The sequence below is a fragment of the Apaloderma vittatum genome, unplaced genomic scaffold, assembly GCF_000703405.1.
Source record: "Apaloderma vittatum isolate BGI_N311 unplaced genomic scaffold, ASM70340v1 scaffold3158, whole genome shotgun sequence".
NCBI classification, from domain to species: Eukaryota; Metazoa; Chordata; class Aves; order Trogoniformes; family Trogonidae; genus Apaloderma; species Apaloderma vittatum.
This window is the reverse complement of record NW_009731081.1, coordinates 59,334-76,090: the sequence shown is the minus strand read 5'-3', so window position 1 is coordinate 76,090 and position 16,757 is coordinate 59,334. Positions and strand designations below refer to the sequence as shown.

The window sequence follows — 16,757 nt, the reverse complement described above, 5'->3', positions numbered from 1 at the left end:
GGCAGCGTTGTGTCCGAATCGTGGAAACCGCCCTGCTCCGTGAGGCACCGAGCAACAAGCTTTCTCCACGGTCGAAATTTGCTTTATTCAGAGCATCGTTCCAGCTCCAGCTGCTGCCCAAAGCCTGGTGCTTTTCCCTGCGACGGGGCTCCTTTGTACTGGGGTGTTTGGTAGCCTTCTTCTTGGTCCTGGGGACATTACGTGTAAAAATACAGCGTAAAAATGCTGCGATATTGGGGTGAGATTCCGGTTTCATCTAACCAGGCCAACCGCAGCTCCTTTGACTTGCTTCAGCGTGAGTTTCGTACTGTGGAAGTCCAGGACCCTCCGTTGCATCAGCCGTCTGCCAACAAACCCCGGCCAACCACTATGCTGGACATCCCCTCGGAGCCCTGCAGCCTCACCATCCACACCATCCAGCTCATCCAGCACAACAGGCGGCTGCGCAGCCTGATCGCCATGGCTCAGGCTCAAAACCAGCAGCAAGCAGAGGGCATAAAAACTGAAGATAACGAACCTCTGCCATCTCGTCCGGCCTCTCCACCTCTCCCTGACGACCTGCTTCCCCTGGATAGCAAAACCCCCAAAATGCCATTTCAGCTGAGGCACAGTGACCCAGAGAGTGATTTCTACAGGTGTGTTGGTATTTCTTTGGGTTGGTTCTTGGCTGAAGGAAAGCTGAGTGGTTTTAAATATGTGTGTAGTTATGGTGATTCCCTCAGGCTCAAGGGTAGAACAGTTGTATATGAAGTATAAAACAGGCTTTGAAAAGGAAAGAATTTTATTTCTCCTATGTGGATAACACGAGCATTGTTTAAAATAAATGTGCTTTTGGCTTCTCTCCGAAAATGTGGATGTGTGGTGCTGATTTGTGTCAGGTTAGTGCTGTGGTAGGTGTTTGTGCATGGTTTTGCTTTCTTCAATGGTGTTTTGACAAGTTTAGTTAGGGGATATGAAGTCTCTTCTCTTTAGGTCATAACTAAACTTGCCTTAGTGTAACTGAACGTCCAGGAGACCCATGATTAGGCATCAGTTGAATCATAGAATGTCAGGGGTTGGAAGGAACCTCAGAAGGTCCTCTAGTCCAACTTCCCTGCCAGGGCAGGATCACCTAGGGAAGTTGTTTAGTTGTAGGTTCTGAAAAGACAGTTTGTTAACATATTTGTAACATTTCAGTAGCTGAGGACCTGTGACATAGTAACTGTCACATTTCACCCTGTTTGTTGGTGTTACTCTCTTCAAAGGTAACAATGAGTGAAAGGAGTTCTTGTCTCTGATACTAGCTCTACCAGCCAAGGGTTGGTGAAAATATAAAGAAAAGTTGTGTTGCTTTTACATCTGCAGCCGATCTTGGATTAAATGACATTGCCACCACCTCCCTGTCTTCCCCTCTGTCAAGCACTAGACTCTCAAGGAGGCGTTGCATTTCTTGCAGGAGCTCATGATGCTTTGTAGGTTATGTGGATTTAAGTTCAGTATTAATCCTCACTACTGTAAACTTCTGTTCTTAGATTAAAGCTTGTGCACCAGTGAACACGATGGGGGAGAGGATAATAAGTTTTAGTTTTTAAAATGAGGAAAATGTGCATCAATGAGATATAATGCCACTGAAACCTTTAATGGCCTCAAGTTGTATAAAATGCGTTTTGTTGACCAAAGATGCTTTTGGTAGCATAGTCTCTCTGAACGGCAAAGTGATTTTTTTAAGTGTTATCTTTGGGGGAACATCATCATCCTTGGAAGAAATCAAGTAATTAGCCAAGAGGGGTGAAGGGAAATACAATCCTGTGAGAATACCTCTGAGCCCTGTGACTCCTGCTCTTTCTGGCCCTGTGGCTCATAGAACCTGAGCAGTGTTCTACTCTGTCTTCCCCAATGGCTTCAGCTTTAAGTTTAATTGTCTGTGGCTCTTTCCATGTTTTGGGGCTGCTTTGTCTTTTTATTGTCCCTTGTGAATTTCGGGGGTCCGAGTAAAGAAATGTTATTTAGCAGTCAACCACATGGGGGAGTTTAAGGACTAGATTGTAAAAACTGGATAGGCAATTTTGGTATGAAATGTTTTGCGGCAGATAGAGAGTGGATTTATAATGAGCTGCAGTGTAGACTAGAAATTAGTTATGTGCTTGCTAAACCAAACATATTTATGCTTTTCCAAGAGGAAAGCTTTGCATTTGTTGTTGTGTGTTTGTTCTTAACTGTTTTAAGGCACTTACATGAATTAGCAAGAGCAGTTGCTGCTGTAGTAGTAAAAATAAAGTTACATGGTTTGCCAGTGCTTGTTCTTCGCGTGTAAAAACAATTTAAGGAAGATCATTCTTTCCTGTGATAAAACACAATCGTGCTTAATTTTATGCTGCCTTCTGAAGTGCTGCTGTCAGAGTTACAGTATTCGACTAAATGCCTATTTCAGTTCCATTTTCTCTGGCAGTAGCCTGGGTCTGAGAAGCATTATATAGGTATATTTAGACGTAGGGAGAAAGGAAGATAAAAGTGGTCAGGCTGAATCAGCTCACAACTTTCTTTAAAATAGTCACATCCTCTTCTATTTCCTTGTTACTCATTTTAATCCTTTGATCTCGCACCATTGTCTTTTATTTTGTTATCCCCTGGATTCATTTTGTTTTTCCTCCCCTCCACCCCGCCCCATACCTGTAACCCCTACCTCCTTGTCCCTTCCAGATGAGGAAGAGACAGAACCTAAGTTACTGCTATTTTTAAGTTGTTTTGGTCTTTTCAACCCCCCAAAATCCCTGTCACCAGCAGTTTTAGTCACTATGCTATTCCTCTCCTCTGTCTTTCCTGACTGTTTTTAACTATGTTGAAACAAATCCTGATGCTGGTACAGATCCCAGAGGGAATGTCTGGGTTCTGCAGTGGAGATTTCTTACATACTTGCTTGTTAATGGATTTAGAGGACTCTAGTAGGATTGTGAAGGAGGTTTTCCATTTACAAAAGCTGTCTGGACTATTTCTGAGTGTAACTTATTTACCCTTGTGTCCTCTAATTCTATTCTTATTTCTTTCAATTTCTCTCATGCAGCAGGATATATCAGGCTTCCCAGTCTGCAGTTCTTCACACCTCTTCTGGAGCTATTAAGGGAAAATGTTTTCACGTTTTCTGTCTTCTGGTCCTCATGAGCCTAGGCAGTTTAAAGCAAGGGGTGGCTTGCTGCAGCTATTCAGCTATTTCGTCCTTGAATTCCTTTAGTATTCCAGGATGAATTGCCATCTGGTCCCGGTGATTTGCAGCTGTTTATGTTACGGTTCTTGGAATACACAATAAGGGATCAACGTTAGGTTTTGGTTGGTGTAGAAACAGAAGGTAATCTTAAAGCATAATTGAAGAATGAATAAGGAATTCTAGACCCGAAACTACCATTTGAACAGGAAACTCTTAGCATAATATGGCTGCTAGCTTTTCCTTCTCCTCTGTTCAGCTTCCTCAGATGAGCACAGATCCGTCTTCAGAAAAAAACCCAAACTTATTCATAATGCACCTCTTCAGATGCTTTTTCTCATGTGTGCATGGCTGTTTTCTGAACAGATTTCTCTGCCGTTCTCTCATTTGCATTCCTGACCACATAGGACTTGTGCTTTGCATTAAAAGATAATCTGTGAATGCAACTTGGGTTGCAGTGGGAAGACAGTTCAGGGCGGAATGGTTTGTAGCTAAGAAATGTCTCTGCCGAAGCAGGGAAGCACATGTGGGTGGGGTAACGGGTGTAATGCTGGGAAGAGTTTGAAGCAGTAGAAATTAAAGCAGGCAGAATATACTTCCCCTGTTCGACTTAGCCCCTAAACTGTGTGCTCTTTTGGCTTGAGCCAGTGGGACCAATTTATTTTGGGAAGATTATCTATTACCTCTTGCCTTTATCTGTTGAGCAGCTTCTTTTTATGTGTGCAGCCTTCTGTAGACATGGCAGAGATATTTCAAGAGAAGCTTACCCAGGATGAGGTGGAGAGGAGGGCCTTTTCCAAAAAGAAACAGCTTTCTGGTTTGAGTTAGTGTGCTGTGTTCTTTGATGCACTGACTAGTATAATCACTTTTTTTTCGGGTGTTCTCCTTTATTTTGCTGTTTTGGGGAAAAAGGCTGCGAAATGACCTTGTTGTACCTCATTTGGTGGAAATTCAACTCCACAATGTAATGTTTCATAAAATTGATGCGTTCCTAGGAAAAACAATCCCTCCCTCCATCTGCTGCTAGCTCATGCTCACCTAGGATGGAGCAGAGCACTTCAATCCATTACTGCAGCTGAGTGAGCGTCAGCTGTCGATCCTTGTACTGGCTTAGCCCAAACACTTCCTCCTGGATGTGGTTGCATGGGAAATGAAGCGTGAGATCTCCTTCCCTCTAAGAAAAACAGTCTTAGAGGAGGGGAGCTTGGGTGCACGGGTTGTGCTGCCTTTGGGGAATGTCTTGCTGCCATAGAAGATGGGCCTTTTGTGAGCTCTGAAACTTTATTAATCCTGAAAATAAGCCTGGCTGATATAAATGGACTTTTCCGATGTTGCAGGTTTGCTGGCAGCGGTGGGGGAAGGCTTTGGGTCTGATGAACTTGGGGCTTGGCAGGTAGATTTCAGTCTGGAACATCATCTAGTTGGTGACCCATATGTAAAAATACAGATCCTATTGGAAATGCAAAGTTGAAGAGCTAAAAGTTGGCCACTATTTGCTATAAATTTCGTACTATATATTCTGTAGAGATGTTCACCTCCAAGTCACAGGCCTAATTTGCTAGTCTTGTTAATATCTGGTGGCAGAATTCTAGGGATCAAAGCACCCTTGTTTACTTGCAGCAATGTGACCCTGGTAATATGTTAAATAGTCTTAAATTTAGGTGGTTGGGGAGCCTTTCAGGAAAGTGGTAAGTGCTGCAGAGGGTAGTATCTGGAAGGATACTTTTGTAGGGGCTAGGTATCTGGATGAGATTGAAGGCTGAGGCTCTTTGCTTAGAATCATCAGGGAGAATAAGTTTGCTGCCCCTTTTGGGGAAGACTTGGCATTAGGTAGTTGCTTTCAACTTCAGTGTGTCTATATGTCTAGTTTTGGTCAAGTGCGTTCTTATCAGACACTACTTGAAGGTTAAAGGAGATGAAGAAAACAAGATATTTTCTCATTTGTTGTTTTCCATCACCATCCACAACAATATTTAAATTTTTACTGTCTAATCAGGCTTTTAATCATCTTCCTCTATTGTTTATTGTGGGAAACAGGAAAACAAGAGAACAAAACATAAGAAAAACAAGATGTAATTGACTGACCTTACCAAGAGCAAGAGGTAGGGATTTGTATTTGAGTACTGTACCTGAAATTTCTTTTTCTCTGTCTTTAATTGATTAGATTTCAAGTTGATTATATCCCTGTCAGTACGGCGACATAGCTCGATTTTAATGCTGGCAATTAGTTTCTTTTCCTCAAGGATTTTAACAGAGATAGGACATTCTCTACTGCTTCTGAGCAGTGGTATGCACTGTTAAGTGGCTGTTTGTGCTCTGCTTTACAAGCAGCTGAGTGTCGTACTTGGGCTTGTCAAATTCTGTGTCTGGTTTAAGTTTGTCCATAGTGTTTTGACTGAATGGCAGAGCTTCAATAATGGCTCTTTATTTGTCTCTGTATTAACAGTAGTCTGGTGTCTATGGTTTTGGTAGCATGAGGTGCTCTCAGCTGATGGCTGCTGGACAGCTAGGTATGCCCTTTATATATGTTAAAAAAAGAAGGGATTCTTTTTTATAGGCACGATTTTGATGGCTGTTTTCTGGTTGGTTTTGTTTGATGTTTGGTTTGTTTTTTTCTACTGTTATAACCTCCTGGTTGTGGTGTTGTACAAGATGCGTGGCTGTTTGTGAACTTCGGAAATCTGACGCTGGGAAGAGGAGGGGGGAGTGAGTGGGATGTAAAAACCAGTATGGGTGACACTTGGTTTATAAGTGAACTGATGATCTTTTAATTCATCTTGTCAGAGCGCCTGCTGTCTTCGTTACAAAGTAGTTACATAATTGAGCAGGAATTGGGATGCGCATCATTTTCCAGCAATTAGTAACTGGGATGAATCCATGACCTGAGATCCACATGCTGTTCTTAATATCCACTTAGAAATATCGTCATTTGCAGCTCTTAATGTAGCAAGATCCCCCACTTTGTTTGAACAATCAGAAAGTGCTGAGCTGGTGTTCTTGAAAATGAATGATTTGGTCCTGATGGCTTTATGTTTAACCTTCCATTTTCACTCCCCTGGAATGTCATCTCTTTCTACTGCTGTGTTTTGGTGGTTTTCTATGGGTCAGTCCTGAGGATCAGAGGAGCTGAGGCTTTATAGGACACGTCTCACTGCAGAGAGACTGAAGGCTACCTAATGCACTTGTTGGAGAAACAAGAGTAGTGAGAATTTTATCAAGGCATCAGTGCTGTCTGTGTGCTGTTTAGTCAGATTTTGTGACTGGAAAGAGGGTGTGGTAATACACAAGTAATGTAGGGTGAGAGTGAGGCGAATCTTGGGGTGGGCTGCAGAAGATGTCAGGACAAATTGATCAGAAACAAATGAAGGGTGAAATTGTTACCTTAATTCTGCCATTAGTGCTGAATGAAGTATAAAAAGATATATAAATATCGTACTTAGCAGAAAGGAAATTGGATTTTTTTTGACATCGTTGTTTAAAGGCCGTGTGACTGATATGGGCAAACACATTACATGCATTTAACTGTGAGCTGAGAAATCTAGTGGAAAAATGTTTATATAACATGTAAACATAAGGCCTTGCCTTATCTCATCTTCTTTTTCCTGTGTGGAATTTATATTTGTTAACTCATTGTGATGAAACAGTTGGCTGCCTGTCTGCACATGGATGGTGTTTGGTATGCGCATGTCAGTTGTTCTCCTTCTCCTCCATCCTGTGAGGTCACTCTTTCCTGCTTAGGTTCCATATGAGAATACTTTCAGTGTTGTGCTTAGTGACTACTGGAAGGGAGAGCAGGGAAATGGGCTTTTTGGCTACGATGTACCTTTATGAGATGTACCTGTATCCCATTTCTTGCTTTTGATGTGTGTCTTTTGCATTATAAATTCAGAAGTGTACCCCAGAAGCCTTTGTATCTGACTGTTAAGCCTGTGACATCAGAAGTAATAAGGAAGAGAACTGTAACTGAGAGGGGAAATGATTTGCATAGATGTTGTTTAAGATGCCTTTTTTTGTTTGTGTCCAAGACCCATTTAATTCACATCTCCAGGAGAAAGGCTTCTGGGTGGAAAGGGAGTTGCTTAAAAGTTCAGAAGATTCATATCCCACATCCATGCATCACCCAAGGAAACTTCCAGCATTAGAAGGCAAAAGGAGAATTGCCAGTGTTGATTTGGAGGGAGGGGAAGAAGGGAAAGCAGATAAACCCCTTACTGGGTGGTGTCCACATGTAGCAGAGAGGCTGTGGAGAACTCCAAACAATCTGCTTTCCCTTTGTACATCACCTTGTTATTGACAATCTCTCTTCAACTGATATTTTCCATTCAGTTCTTGGAGGTGTGCTATTTTTTGATCTTTTCTGGTTTTTAGAGGAAAAGGGGAGCCAGTGACTGAGCTGAGCTGGTCCTCCTGCCGGCAGCTTCTCTACCAGTCCATGGCCACCATCCTGGCTCACACAGGCTTTGAGTCCGCCAACGAGAGCGTCCTGGAGACCCTGACGGATATTGCCCACGAGTACTGCTTGAAATTCACCAAACTGCTGCGTTTTGCTGTCGATCGAGAAGCTCGGCTGGGGCACACACCTTTCCCTGATGTCATGGAGCAGGTTTTCCACGAAGTGGGCATCGGCAGCGTGCTCTCACTGCAGAAGTTCTGGCAACACCGCATCAAGGATTATCACAGCTACATGCTTCAGGTGAGAAGAGCAGTAGGGACCTGGCAGCGCCGATAAATGTACCCCTAGTACAACTGCTTACTCCTGTAGCGAGTCCTTGGTTTTACTGAAGTAAAATCCAATGAGAAAACTTCTTGAGTGTGGAGGGGAGTCATCAAGAAGAAGAGAAACAGGATTTTTTTTGATGTAAAGACAGAGAGCCTTGTTTTTTCTAAGAATGCTCTGCTGGTGGTTTGTCTGGGTTTAAGAGGAGGCCTCCAGCTCTTGAATAACCCAGACAAAAGTATGAAGTAGAGCTAAAATCAGTCATTAACTGAATTTTCTGCTGTAGTGAGATATTTGGCTGCTGAACATTTAAGATAACAAGTAAGCAGATGAACAAAAATTACTTGGCTGTACAGTGGCATGTGTTTGCTCAGCAAGGGGTGGCTTGTTTAAGCTTTAAGGGTATAGGATAGTATTGTGCTCATCTGAGTTGTCACACAGGTGCTACCTTCCACTCTGGAGGGAACTGTGCTTCTGTGGAGAAAGGAGAGAAGCTGTTAAATTCCTTGGAATAAGAGGTGCCATCTCAATGTAGTTTGTAAGAATAATTGGGTTTTGTTTCTCTTGGTCCAGATGTTTTGTGAAATGAAGCATATACATTTTGTTTGAATGATATAAGACTGCCAGCATGTTGTGGACTTACAGAAGTGCAAGGATTTGAAGTGGGAAGCAAAACCTGATGTGCCTTATCCTTGTCATGTTACCTGCCTACCAGCTGACTCTTCTTGGAGCAGCTACCTCGTGCTCCTTCTTTTCCAAGGGTTGGCACCTTGTGGCTTACTGAGGTGGTATAAATCAGAGACACCTGTAAGTGCATGTAGTATGGAAATTGTGATGGACTTCGAGATTTTGTTTCTGTTTCGTGCTGTGTTGAAATTTCTGGGCCTCATCATCACTGTCTGTGAAATAAAGGTGCTTATACTTATCAAGCAGATATGTTAATGGATTAAACCCCTTATTAAAGTCTCTTGTTACAGGACAGGTGGTGTTCTTAAAGGGGGGGAAAAAAGATCTTTCCTGTGTAGCTGATAATCTGTTTCCTTATTCATTCAGGTCAGATGTTAATAATATTCTGGGAACAGAGTGCCCTGCAAGGTAATTGCCTTCAGAGTCACTGTAGTACTCTGACCTTTCTGGCCTCTTTTTCACCTCCACTGATGTTTGACAGGTGAGCAAGCAGCTCTCTGAAGAGTATGAGAAGATTGTCAACCCTGAAAAGGCAGCAGAAGACACAAAGCCTGTGAAGATTAAGGAGGAACCTGTTAGTGATATTACTTTCCCCATAAGCGAGGAGCTGGAAGGAGATCTGGCTTCTGGTGACCAGTCGTTGCCCGTTGGAGTCCTTGGAGCTCAAAGTGAGCGCTTCTCTGCCAACCTGGAAGTAGAAGCTTCTCCACAGACTTCAGGTAGGGGTTTCTTGCTACTGCTGGAAACAGTCCATAAGCTGTTCCATGTGATCTTGTTTCCATTTTAAATAGCAGATCCCATTGCAAGGAAGGAGAGGTGTGTGGAAATCAAGTTTTAATGAAAAAAATTGGATGGGGGAGAAACCCTTGCTTGTTTTCTAAACACAAAACCAAAGAGTCAAAGGTATCAATTACGAGGATTTGCTAAATATTTGCTCCACTTGTGGACCCTGCATAACACAAACTGGTGTTTATTTTTATGGGATCATTAAACCTCTTAGCTTTGTTATTGGTCCGAGGTAGATCTTTTTCTACAGTGATGGCCCAAAGACTGTATTGTAGTTTTGTGAACTAGAGTGTTTGCTAAAGATGTGAGTACTGGGATTTTTTATTCCAGTCTGATGTAACAAAACAAAAAATAACTTTTGGGTTTATATATGTACATATTTTAGTTTAAAAGAGACTAGAATTTTATCTTTATTTCTAGTAAAGAGAGTACTGGATAAATTTTTTTCTCCCCTTTTTCTCCCCCTCCAATTAGTTTTGTGTCCTCTTGTTAACTCTAAAATAAGTAGCATGTATAATGAGGTTAGATTATGTCTCTGAGTCTACTAGTTGTTGGATTTTTTTAAATAGCATATTCTGCTGAGTTTTAAAAAAGCACAAAACCACCTGATGTTTTTCTGGAAGCTCATATTGTTTTCTGTTGTACCTCTGAAATGTGAAGTGCTCACATTTTTGTGCAACAGGGAACAGCAGACTCCTCTGGCCCATCTGGGTTTGTGAGTGATTCATCTGGAAAGCTTTGTATTAGCATCTACCACTTGAGATCCAGAGGTTAGCGTGCTAGCTGTATATTAAATGCCTCTTGCCTCTCTGATACCGAATTGATGTTTTCTAATTAAGAATACAAGTGCTCTGTTCCTCCCTGAAAATCCCTCTTCACTTCACAAGAGCCTTTGGAAATCTCATCACTGTGAGAAGTCTCAGTCTAGAGCTCAGCAGGTTGAAGAGTGTAATATCGTAAGGGGCGAGAAAAAGGCTGCTGCAATTAGGATGCCAGCAACTTGAGAACACGTGCAAGGCCTAAAAACAGGGCAGCAGGGCTCCAGCGTCGGAGGGAAAAACTCTCCTTACGGCCTTCTGTGTTCTGCCTGCATTTCTGCTTGTGCCTGGCATTGTGGTTGTGGGCCGGTGGCTTTGTTTCGTTGCAGCTGAGGAAATGGAGGCAAAATTTGGGACCTTTTTCCTCTACCCAGCTGGATAACGTGGGGATTATCTCATTTGTAAAGTACTTTGAAGTTGAAGTGCTTTGAAGATGAAACGTCCTGTGTCAGTGCTTAAGTGGTGTTAGTCATTAGTGACACTCTCAGTGACAGGTGACGGAGCTGGAAGGAATAAGGCTGAGCAGTGAAGAGCAACTGGTGAAAGAAAGACATTGTCAGTTTATCAAGCACCTTCGATTATTGTGTGGCTGCAGCTGCACCTCCGTGATACTGATAGTCTTTTAATGATACGTCCATTGTTGTCGAGAGGGATACATTGACTTATAATTAACATTAAAAGGACTTGAGGCAACTGGACACAAGCAACTTTCACTTTTCACAAGCACTTTCTTTCTGGCTTGCCATCTAGCTGCTGGGTTAATCTAGGCTGTGTTACCACAAAGGCCTCCCAAACCCTATTTTGGGACTAAGCTGCTCTGGTAAATATTCCTGACTCTTTCATAAGGAGAAATCACAGAACAAATATGTGGTGAAAGATTTGTTGTCTGTGTAATTGCTAGTACTAAGGGACTATTGTTAGGAGTGCTTTGATAATAGGGAATAATAGTAGGTTTGTCACAGTGCAAGAGGGTTGGTTTGGCTTCAAACTGTAGCCAGGCTTCTTAAGACACAAGGTTTGAAAAACCTACTAAAACTAGTTTCCTTTTTTATTGTTGTTTTTTGTCCTTTTTCTTTTTTTTTTTCCTCTCCATGTGAATTTAACCCAGCACAAGGGGGGCCAGATTTAAAAGTGAGATTTCAGACTTTATTGGATTCCAGGCTGTTTATGTCCTTCCTAGCAAGGAGCCAAATTAGTGTATTCTTAGTAGGATTTTTGTCTCTCTTAAAAATGTAAATAAGCAGAAATAATGCAATCTATAATCACTGCTGTTGGGGAGAAAAGCATGTGGTATTATCAAGAAATACGATTTCATAATCTTGTGTGGAAAATCTTCAATCTTTTCAGATTACACACTAGCCAAAAAGTTTACAAAAAAAAAAAAAAGAGGAGAGGGGGGATGTCGCTCTGTGGGGTGTCTGCAAGGTTGAACCAGGAGTTTGTTTCTGTTCTGCTGAAGGATGAGGGGAGCATCTATGGGTGTTGAGTACAAGGAGGCAGGTGGATGGCTGCAGCTCTGATGTCCCTGAATTTCAGTACTGAAAGGGCATTTGGGACTGTCCATCCACCGACTTCTCTGCCCTCTCACTTCACCTCCCCTGCAGAGCTACCAGAAGTCTAGTACATCTCATGGCTTAAAGGAAGCTGCTAATGTTGCAAGGATCTCATAATCATGAATGACTTCTGGACTGCCTCATAAGTCCTGCTTCTGCAGGGTCTAGTCCATGTGCTGTTGGTATATTCAGTGCTACTGAGACACTCTTTTTGTAGTGATATGGGCTCTTTTAAGTTGTTTCACCTGGAGAAGATCACATGGAGGATTGCTGTGAAAGGATAGAATCATATTTTTAAAGCAGCAATTACTGGGCTATTATGAAAAAATCTGTTGGCGCTTTTGTTGTTGTTGCTGTTGTTTTACACAGGTTGGCACGTTTTGGTTTGGTTTTTGGTTTTTTTTTTCTTCCAGCCTTGTTCACCTGCAGCTTTGGTTCTGCTCAATAACTTTACTGTGTGCTTTTTTTTTTTCTCTAGGGGCTGAGGTGAATGCTTCCCCGCTCTGGAATCTGGCACAAGTGAAAATGGAGCCACAGGAAAATGAGGAGGCCAATGTACATGGCCACGGGGTCCTAGGCGGTGACGTCTTTGAGGAACCAATGTCAGGCATGAGCGAAGCTGGGATGCCACAGAGCCCCAACGGTTCTGAGAGCAGCTACGGTTCTCATTCTGCTGACAGTCTCATGGGATCTTCACCTGTCTTCAACCAGCGCTGCAAAAAGAAGATGAAGAAGATGTGAGGAGAGACAGTCTTTTTATTTAATTCTGATGGTATGTAACAGACTTGAAATGAACACTTGAAGAGAGCACTGCGATGGCCATGATATGTAAACAAGGCTGGCCCTGGTGTGTGAGGGACTTTGTGTAAAATTATTGTGAGACATTTGATGTGTAGTGCACTTCAGCTCCACTCCTTGCTGGCTTCTGTACTCCATCCTGACTCACGAGATTGAAGATCACCTTACACATCTGATGGCCTCATGGGCTGCTTTGGCCAGTTAAATGAGGAAGTTACCAGTGGAAAGTAGTTGTGAGGAGATGTGCTAAGTTATAGAATCATTGAATAATTTGGGCTGAAGGGGTGTCCTGATGTTTCTAGTCTCTGGTCCAGGCCTCTGCTTGAAGCATGGCTAACTAGAACAGGTGGCTCCAGGCCTTGAGTTTTGAATATCTCCAAGGGTCATGATGCCAAACCAGTTTGTGTGTATTCCCATACTCAGCTACCCTCATTGTAAGAAAAAATAGATTCTTGCATCCACTTTGAATTTCCCATGTTCCGATTTGTGTTTGTTGCCTCTGTTCTATCATTGTTCATCACTGAGAAGAGTCTGACCATGTCTTCTTTAGCCTTCCCATTAAGTGGTCGTATACAATGAGATCTTAGACTTTTCTTAAGTCTGAAGAAACTCAGCTCCCTGAGCCTCTCCTTGTACGTCCTGTGCTCCAGCCCCCTAATCAGCTTTGTGGCCTTCCACTGAAATTGCTGCAGTGCCCTTCTTGTGAGAGGTGCAGTCCTTCAGATGTGGTCTAACAAGCACTGAATAGAGAGAAATAATAATTTCCCCCATTGTATTTTTCCTAACTGTTGTGGAATAACAGTGGTAAGTCAGGGTATTTCACTGGTTGAGGAGCCATCGCTCATGTTGCTGATGATTTTGCAAAGATTCTGTAGCATGGCCTCACAGTGCTGTCAGCCAGCTCCTTCAGTGCCTTCGGATGTGTCCTGTCTGATCCCATGGGTTTAGGTATGCCCTGTTGGCTCAGGTTCTCACTAACTCAATCTTCCTCTGCTGTAGATAACACTCTGCTAATAGACTGGGAGTTGCAGCAAGCCTGAAGGCAGACCTTACCAGTGAAAACAGGCAAAAAAGGTGTTGAGTACATCAGCCTCAAAGTACAAGGTGCATCCTTTGTCACCAGATTGCCTGCACTGTTGAGCAGCAAAACTGTTTTCTTTAACCTTTCTTCTGCTTACAGTGTATGTAAAAAAGAAAAAAAAAAAAAAAAAAAAGCGCGCCCTTCACCTCTCTTACCGGTTTCAAGTCCAGGTGACCTTTGGCTTTCCTGACTGTCCCTGCCTGCTTGGACTGTGTCTCTATGTCCTTGCTAGTCAACCTGTCCTCACTTCCACTTCTGTGTACGTTTTTCTGTGTGTTTGGGCTCAGTCAGGAGTTCCTTGATCATCTGTGTTGGCTTTCTGTCATGCGCGCTTTGCTTTCTGCTTGTCAAAAAAGACAGTTCTACTTTGAGAAAGCTGTCTTTGAAGATAAGGTCACATACTCTTGAGCCCCTTTGGAATGCCAGGGCAGTGAGATCAACCATGCCAAGGCAGTCCATGAATAAACGAGAATACATTGTCCTAAAGGTCCGAGACTCTTGTCTTGTACACATTTCTCAGGATTTTAAATGCCACAATTCTGTGTCTGCCACAGCCAAGACCTTCACATTCTCCATCAGTTCTTCCCTATCAGTAACAAGTCCAGCAGAGCTTCTTCTCTAGTTGATTTCTTGACCTTCTAGTCAGGGGAATTGATGTGATTTTCTGGAGAGAATGAAGCAGCTTTTACTATTGGAATGAGCCAGTACTGGCAATGCAAACTTTTCCTTTGCTCTCACTGGCTTGAGGGCAGCGACTTCAGGCTGGTGTTTCCTATTCAAAGTTGTTATCTTGATGACTTAGTCTGGAACAGAATCTATTTTGCTGTTTACTTTTATGGCTCAGCTGACTGATGACATTTTTTTTTGCTCTGCACAATCCTCAGTTGATCAACTCAGTCTTTAACTTGATTCAGTGAGTATCTCTCTCAAAAAAGCTAGAATGAACATGAATCAAGAATGAACAGCCACTTAAACTTGCTTTATACCTGTAACCTATTGGGATGTTTGAGGGAGATTTACCAAACCTCCCATTTATCCTTACAATTGCGAGTTTATCTTTTGAAAGAATGAGCTCCAGGCATAGTATTTTTGTTTCTGTATAACATGCCTAGCCTTAATTCTTTTTTCCTAACTGTATTTCTCTTCCACTTTATAGAAGTGGAATCCAAACATAAAATTCTTCAATGTCTGGTAAGAATGTGTGACCACAGGCTTTTATGGACAATGGAGCTAAAATTTGCCGTCACAGTTTTAAAGGTTTCTCCTGGGGGGTAAATTCTAGCTATCTGAAGCCTAGTCACTAGTAGAACAGTGGACCAGTCAGGAAATCTTTATTTTGAATCCCTCTGAGTCTCCATTGGGTATGCTGCAACATCCCTGTTTTCTCAGCTGTAAAAGAGAAAACAGTGATATCTGCCTCTTAGAAGTGTGTTTGAGGTTTAGTTACTACGCAGAAAATGCCCTGTGATCCTTCAGAGAGTTTTGTAAGAGTGTGCACTTCTTCCATTTGAGTAGGACGGTTGCTGGCTGGAGAATGCTTAGATGGTCACTGAAATGTTACTGACCTATATGACACCTTTTTTTAAGCAAAACTACTTGTCTTGAAGTAATACAGCACAGCTGAATTGTTCTACTGCCAGGTACAAGGACATTCGGGGTGGTATCTTCTCGTTCAGCTTTAGATGTCTGGAGCTAAATTTGTTCCACTGGGCCCCATTTGCACCTGAAGAGAAATCGTCACTCTTAGGTCACCATTAATCTGGTCTTGAAGTAGAAGGCAGATCAGAAGAATGGCATTTTTAAAAATGTCTACTTTTCCTTTGTGTGCCCGTAAGGTGAGTTCAACTTGACTGCCTCAGCTGAAGCCATCCACACCATCGATGTCTGAGTGAAGTGACCTGGCTTTAGCCCTTCCTCTCTGGGAATCAGAGGAGACTGTCCTGCTGGGCTGGTGCTTTTTCTCCTCTACACATTTTGTGGAGCTTGCCATTGAAATGGCAGTACAGGGCTAAAAGCAGACTGCCCATCTTACCTAAACCAGCAGATCTGATGTTCTCCTCAACACGCAGAAAGTGCTGGACTAGCCTCAAGACTCAGCTTGATTTGGCCCTTGTGTCTTTGATACTGTGTGAGAACACGTGTCGTTGGGCCTTTCTTTGTAGATGCTTTGCCAGGCTGTTGTAGTAATGTGTTCTTGGTGCTGGGGCACCTAAGTCCCTTGCACTATTTTCAGGAAGAAGAGGACAGTGACTGCTGCCAGCATCACCTGATCATTTGCAAGATTTCACATGGGCTAAAAATTAAAATCTGCTGTTCTCCAGGGCTTTGCTTAAACCTCTTAAGTGCCAATCTTAAGTGCTTGCTTTATGTTGCTCATGTACAGATGTTCTGTCTTACTTTTAATTGCATTTTTGTATTTTGCCTCCCTTTTCCACGCCCATTTCACCCTGTAACACTCACTCTGCAGCAAGCCAAGCCTGACTGCTTCAAGTATATTTAAATATAGTGGAAATTCACCCTTCATTGATTCAGTGTGAGCGAGAGATGTTATTGATTCTCTCTAGGATGCAAGTTTATGTAGAGGTGGGAAATGGCTTGGCATCACTTGTACATTTAAAAATGGTGGCAAGGTAGATCTGTACCTCCTGTTCACCCCGTTATATTAAGTGTTGCTTCTGAAATTTGTGTGCTTGATGTTTCCTTTTATGCATGTGGAAGCTTTACATTCTGGGTGAACCCTTCCCCTCTGAACATTTACTGTCTGTTGATTTACACCGGTGTTCATCATGTATGAAATAGTGAAATTTCAGATATACTCACAAAGTCAGATGCAGACAATATGTTGCTTTTGATGAATCAAGTAAAATTTTGCTGGGTTTGAAAGCAACCTTGGGCAACTAGTGAGGAGTTCATTGACCATGTAATCCCCCAATTTCGAGCCACGGTTAGATTATGCAGTGGGTTAGGATGAAGCAGTTGTTTTTTGCTGATTGCTGGTAATGCACTCTGCCGGCGCCACACCTGCTTCAGTAGTCTGCAGTTTTGTTGGTTTTTATATCTTTCTGCCTTCTATTTCCAAAGGTGGGCAAATTAGAATATTGAGTATTGACCACATCCATTTCCAATAGCATTGATGCCT

The 16,757-nt window shown here is 42.5% G+C and overlaps 1 protein-coding gene across 1 annotated transcript; it reads left to right on the top strand.

The window, feature by feature from the left end:
* The first annotated feature begins 222 nt into the window (after positions 1–222).
* Positions 223–12,480, top strand: SUPT7L (suppressor of Ty 7 (S. cerevisiae)-like). The gene is made up of 4 exons (XM_009875038.1): positions 223–635; positions 7,547–7,871; positions 9,064–9,301; positions 12,218–12,480. The coding sequence occupies exons 1-4, from the start codon at positions 223–225 to the stop codon at positions 12,478–12,480; spliced, it is 1,239 nt and encodes a 412-aa protein (XP_009873340.1).
* The last annotated feature ends 4,277 nt before the right edge of the window (positions 12,481–16,757 follow it).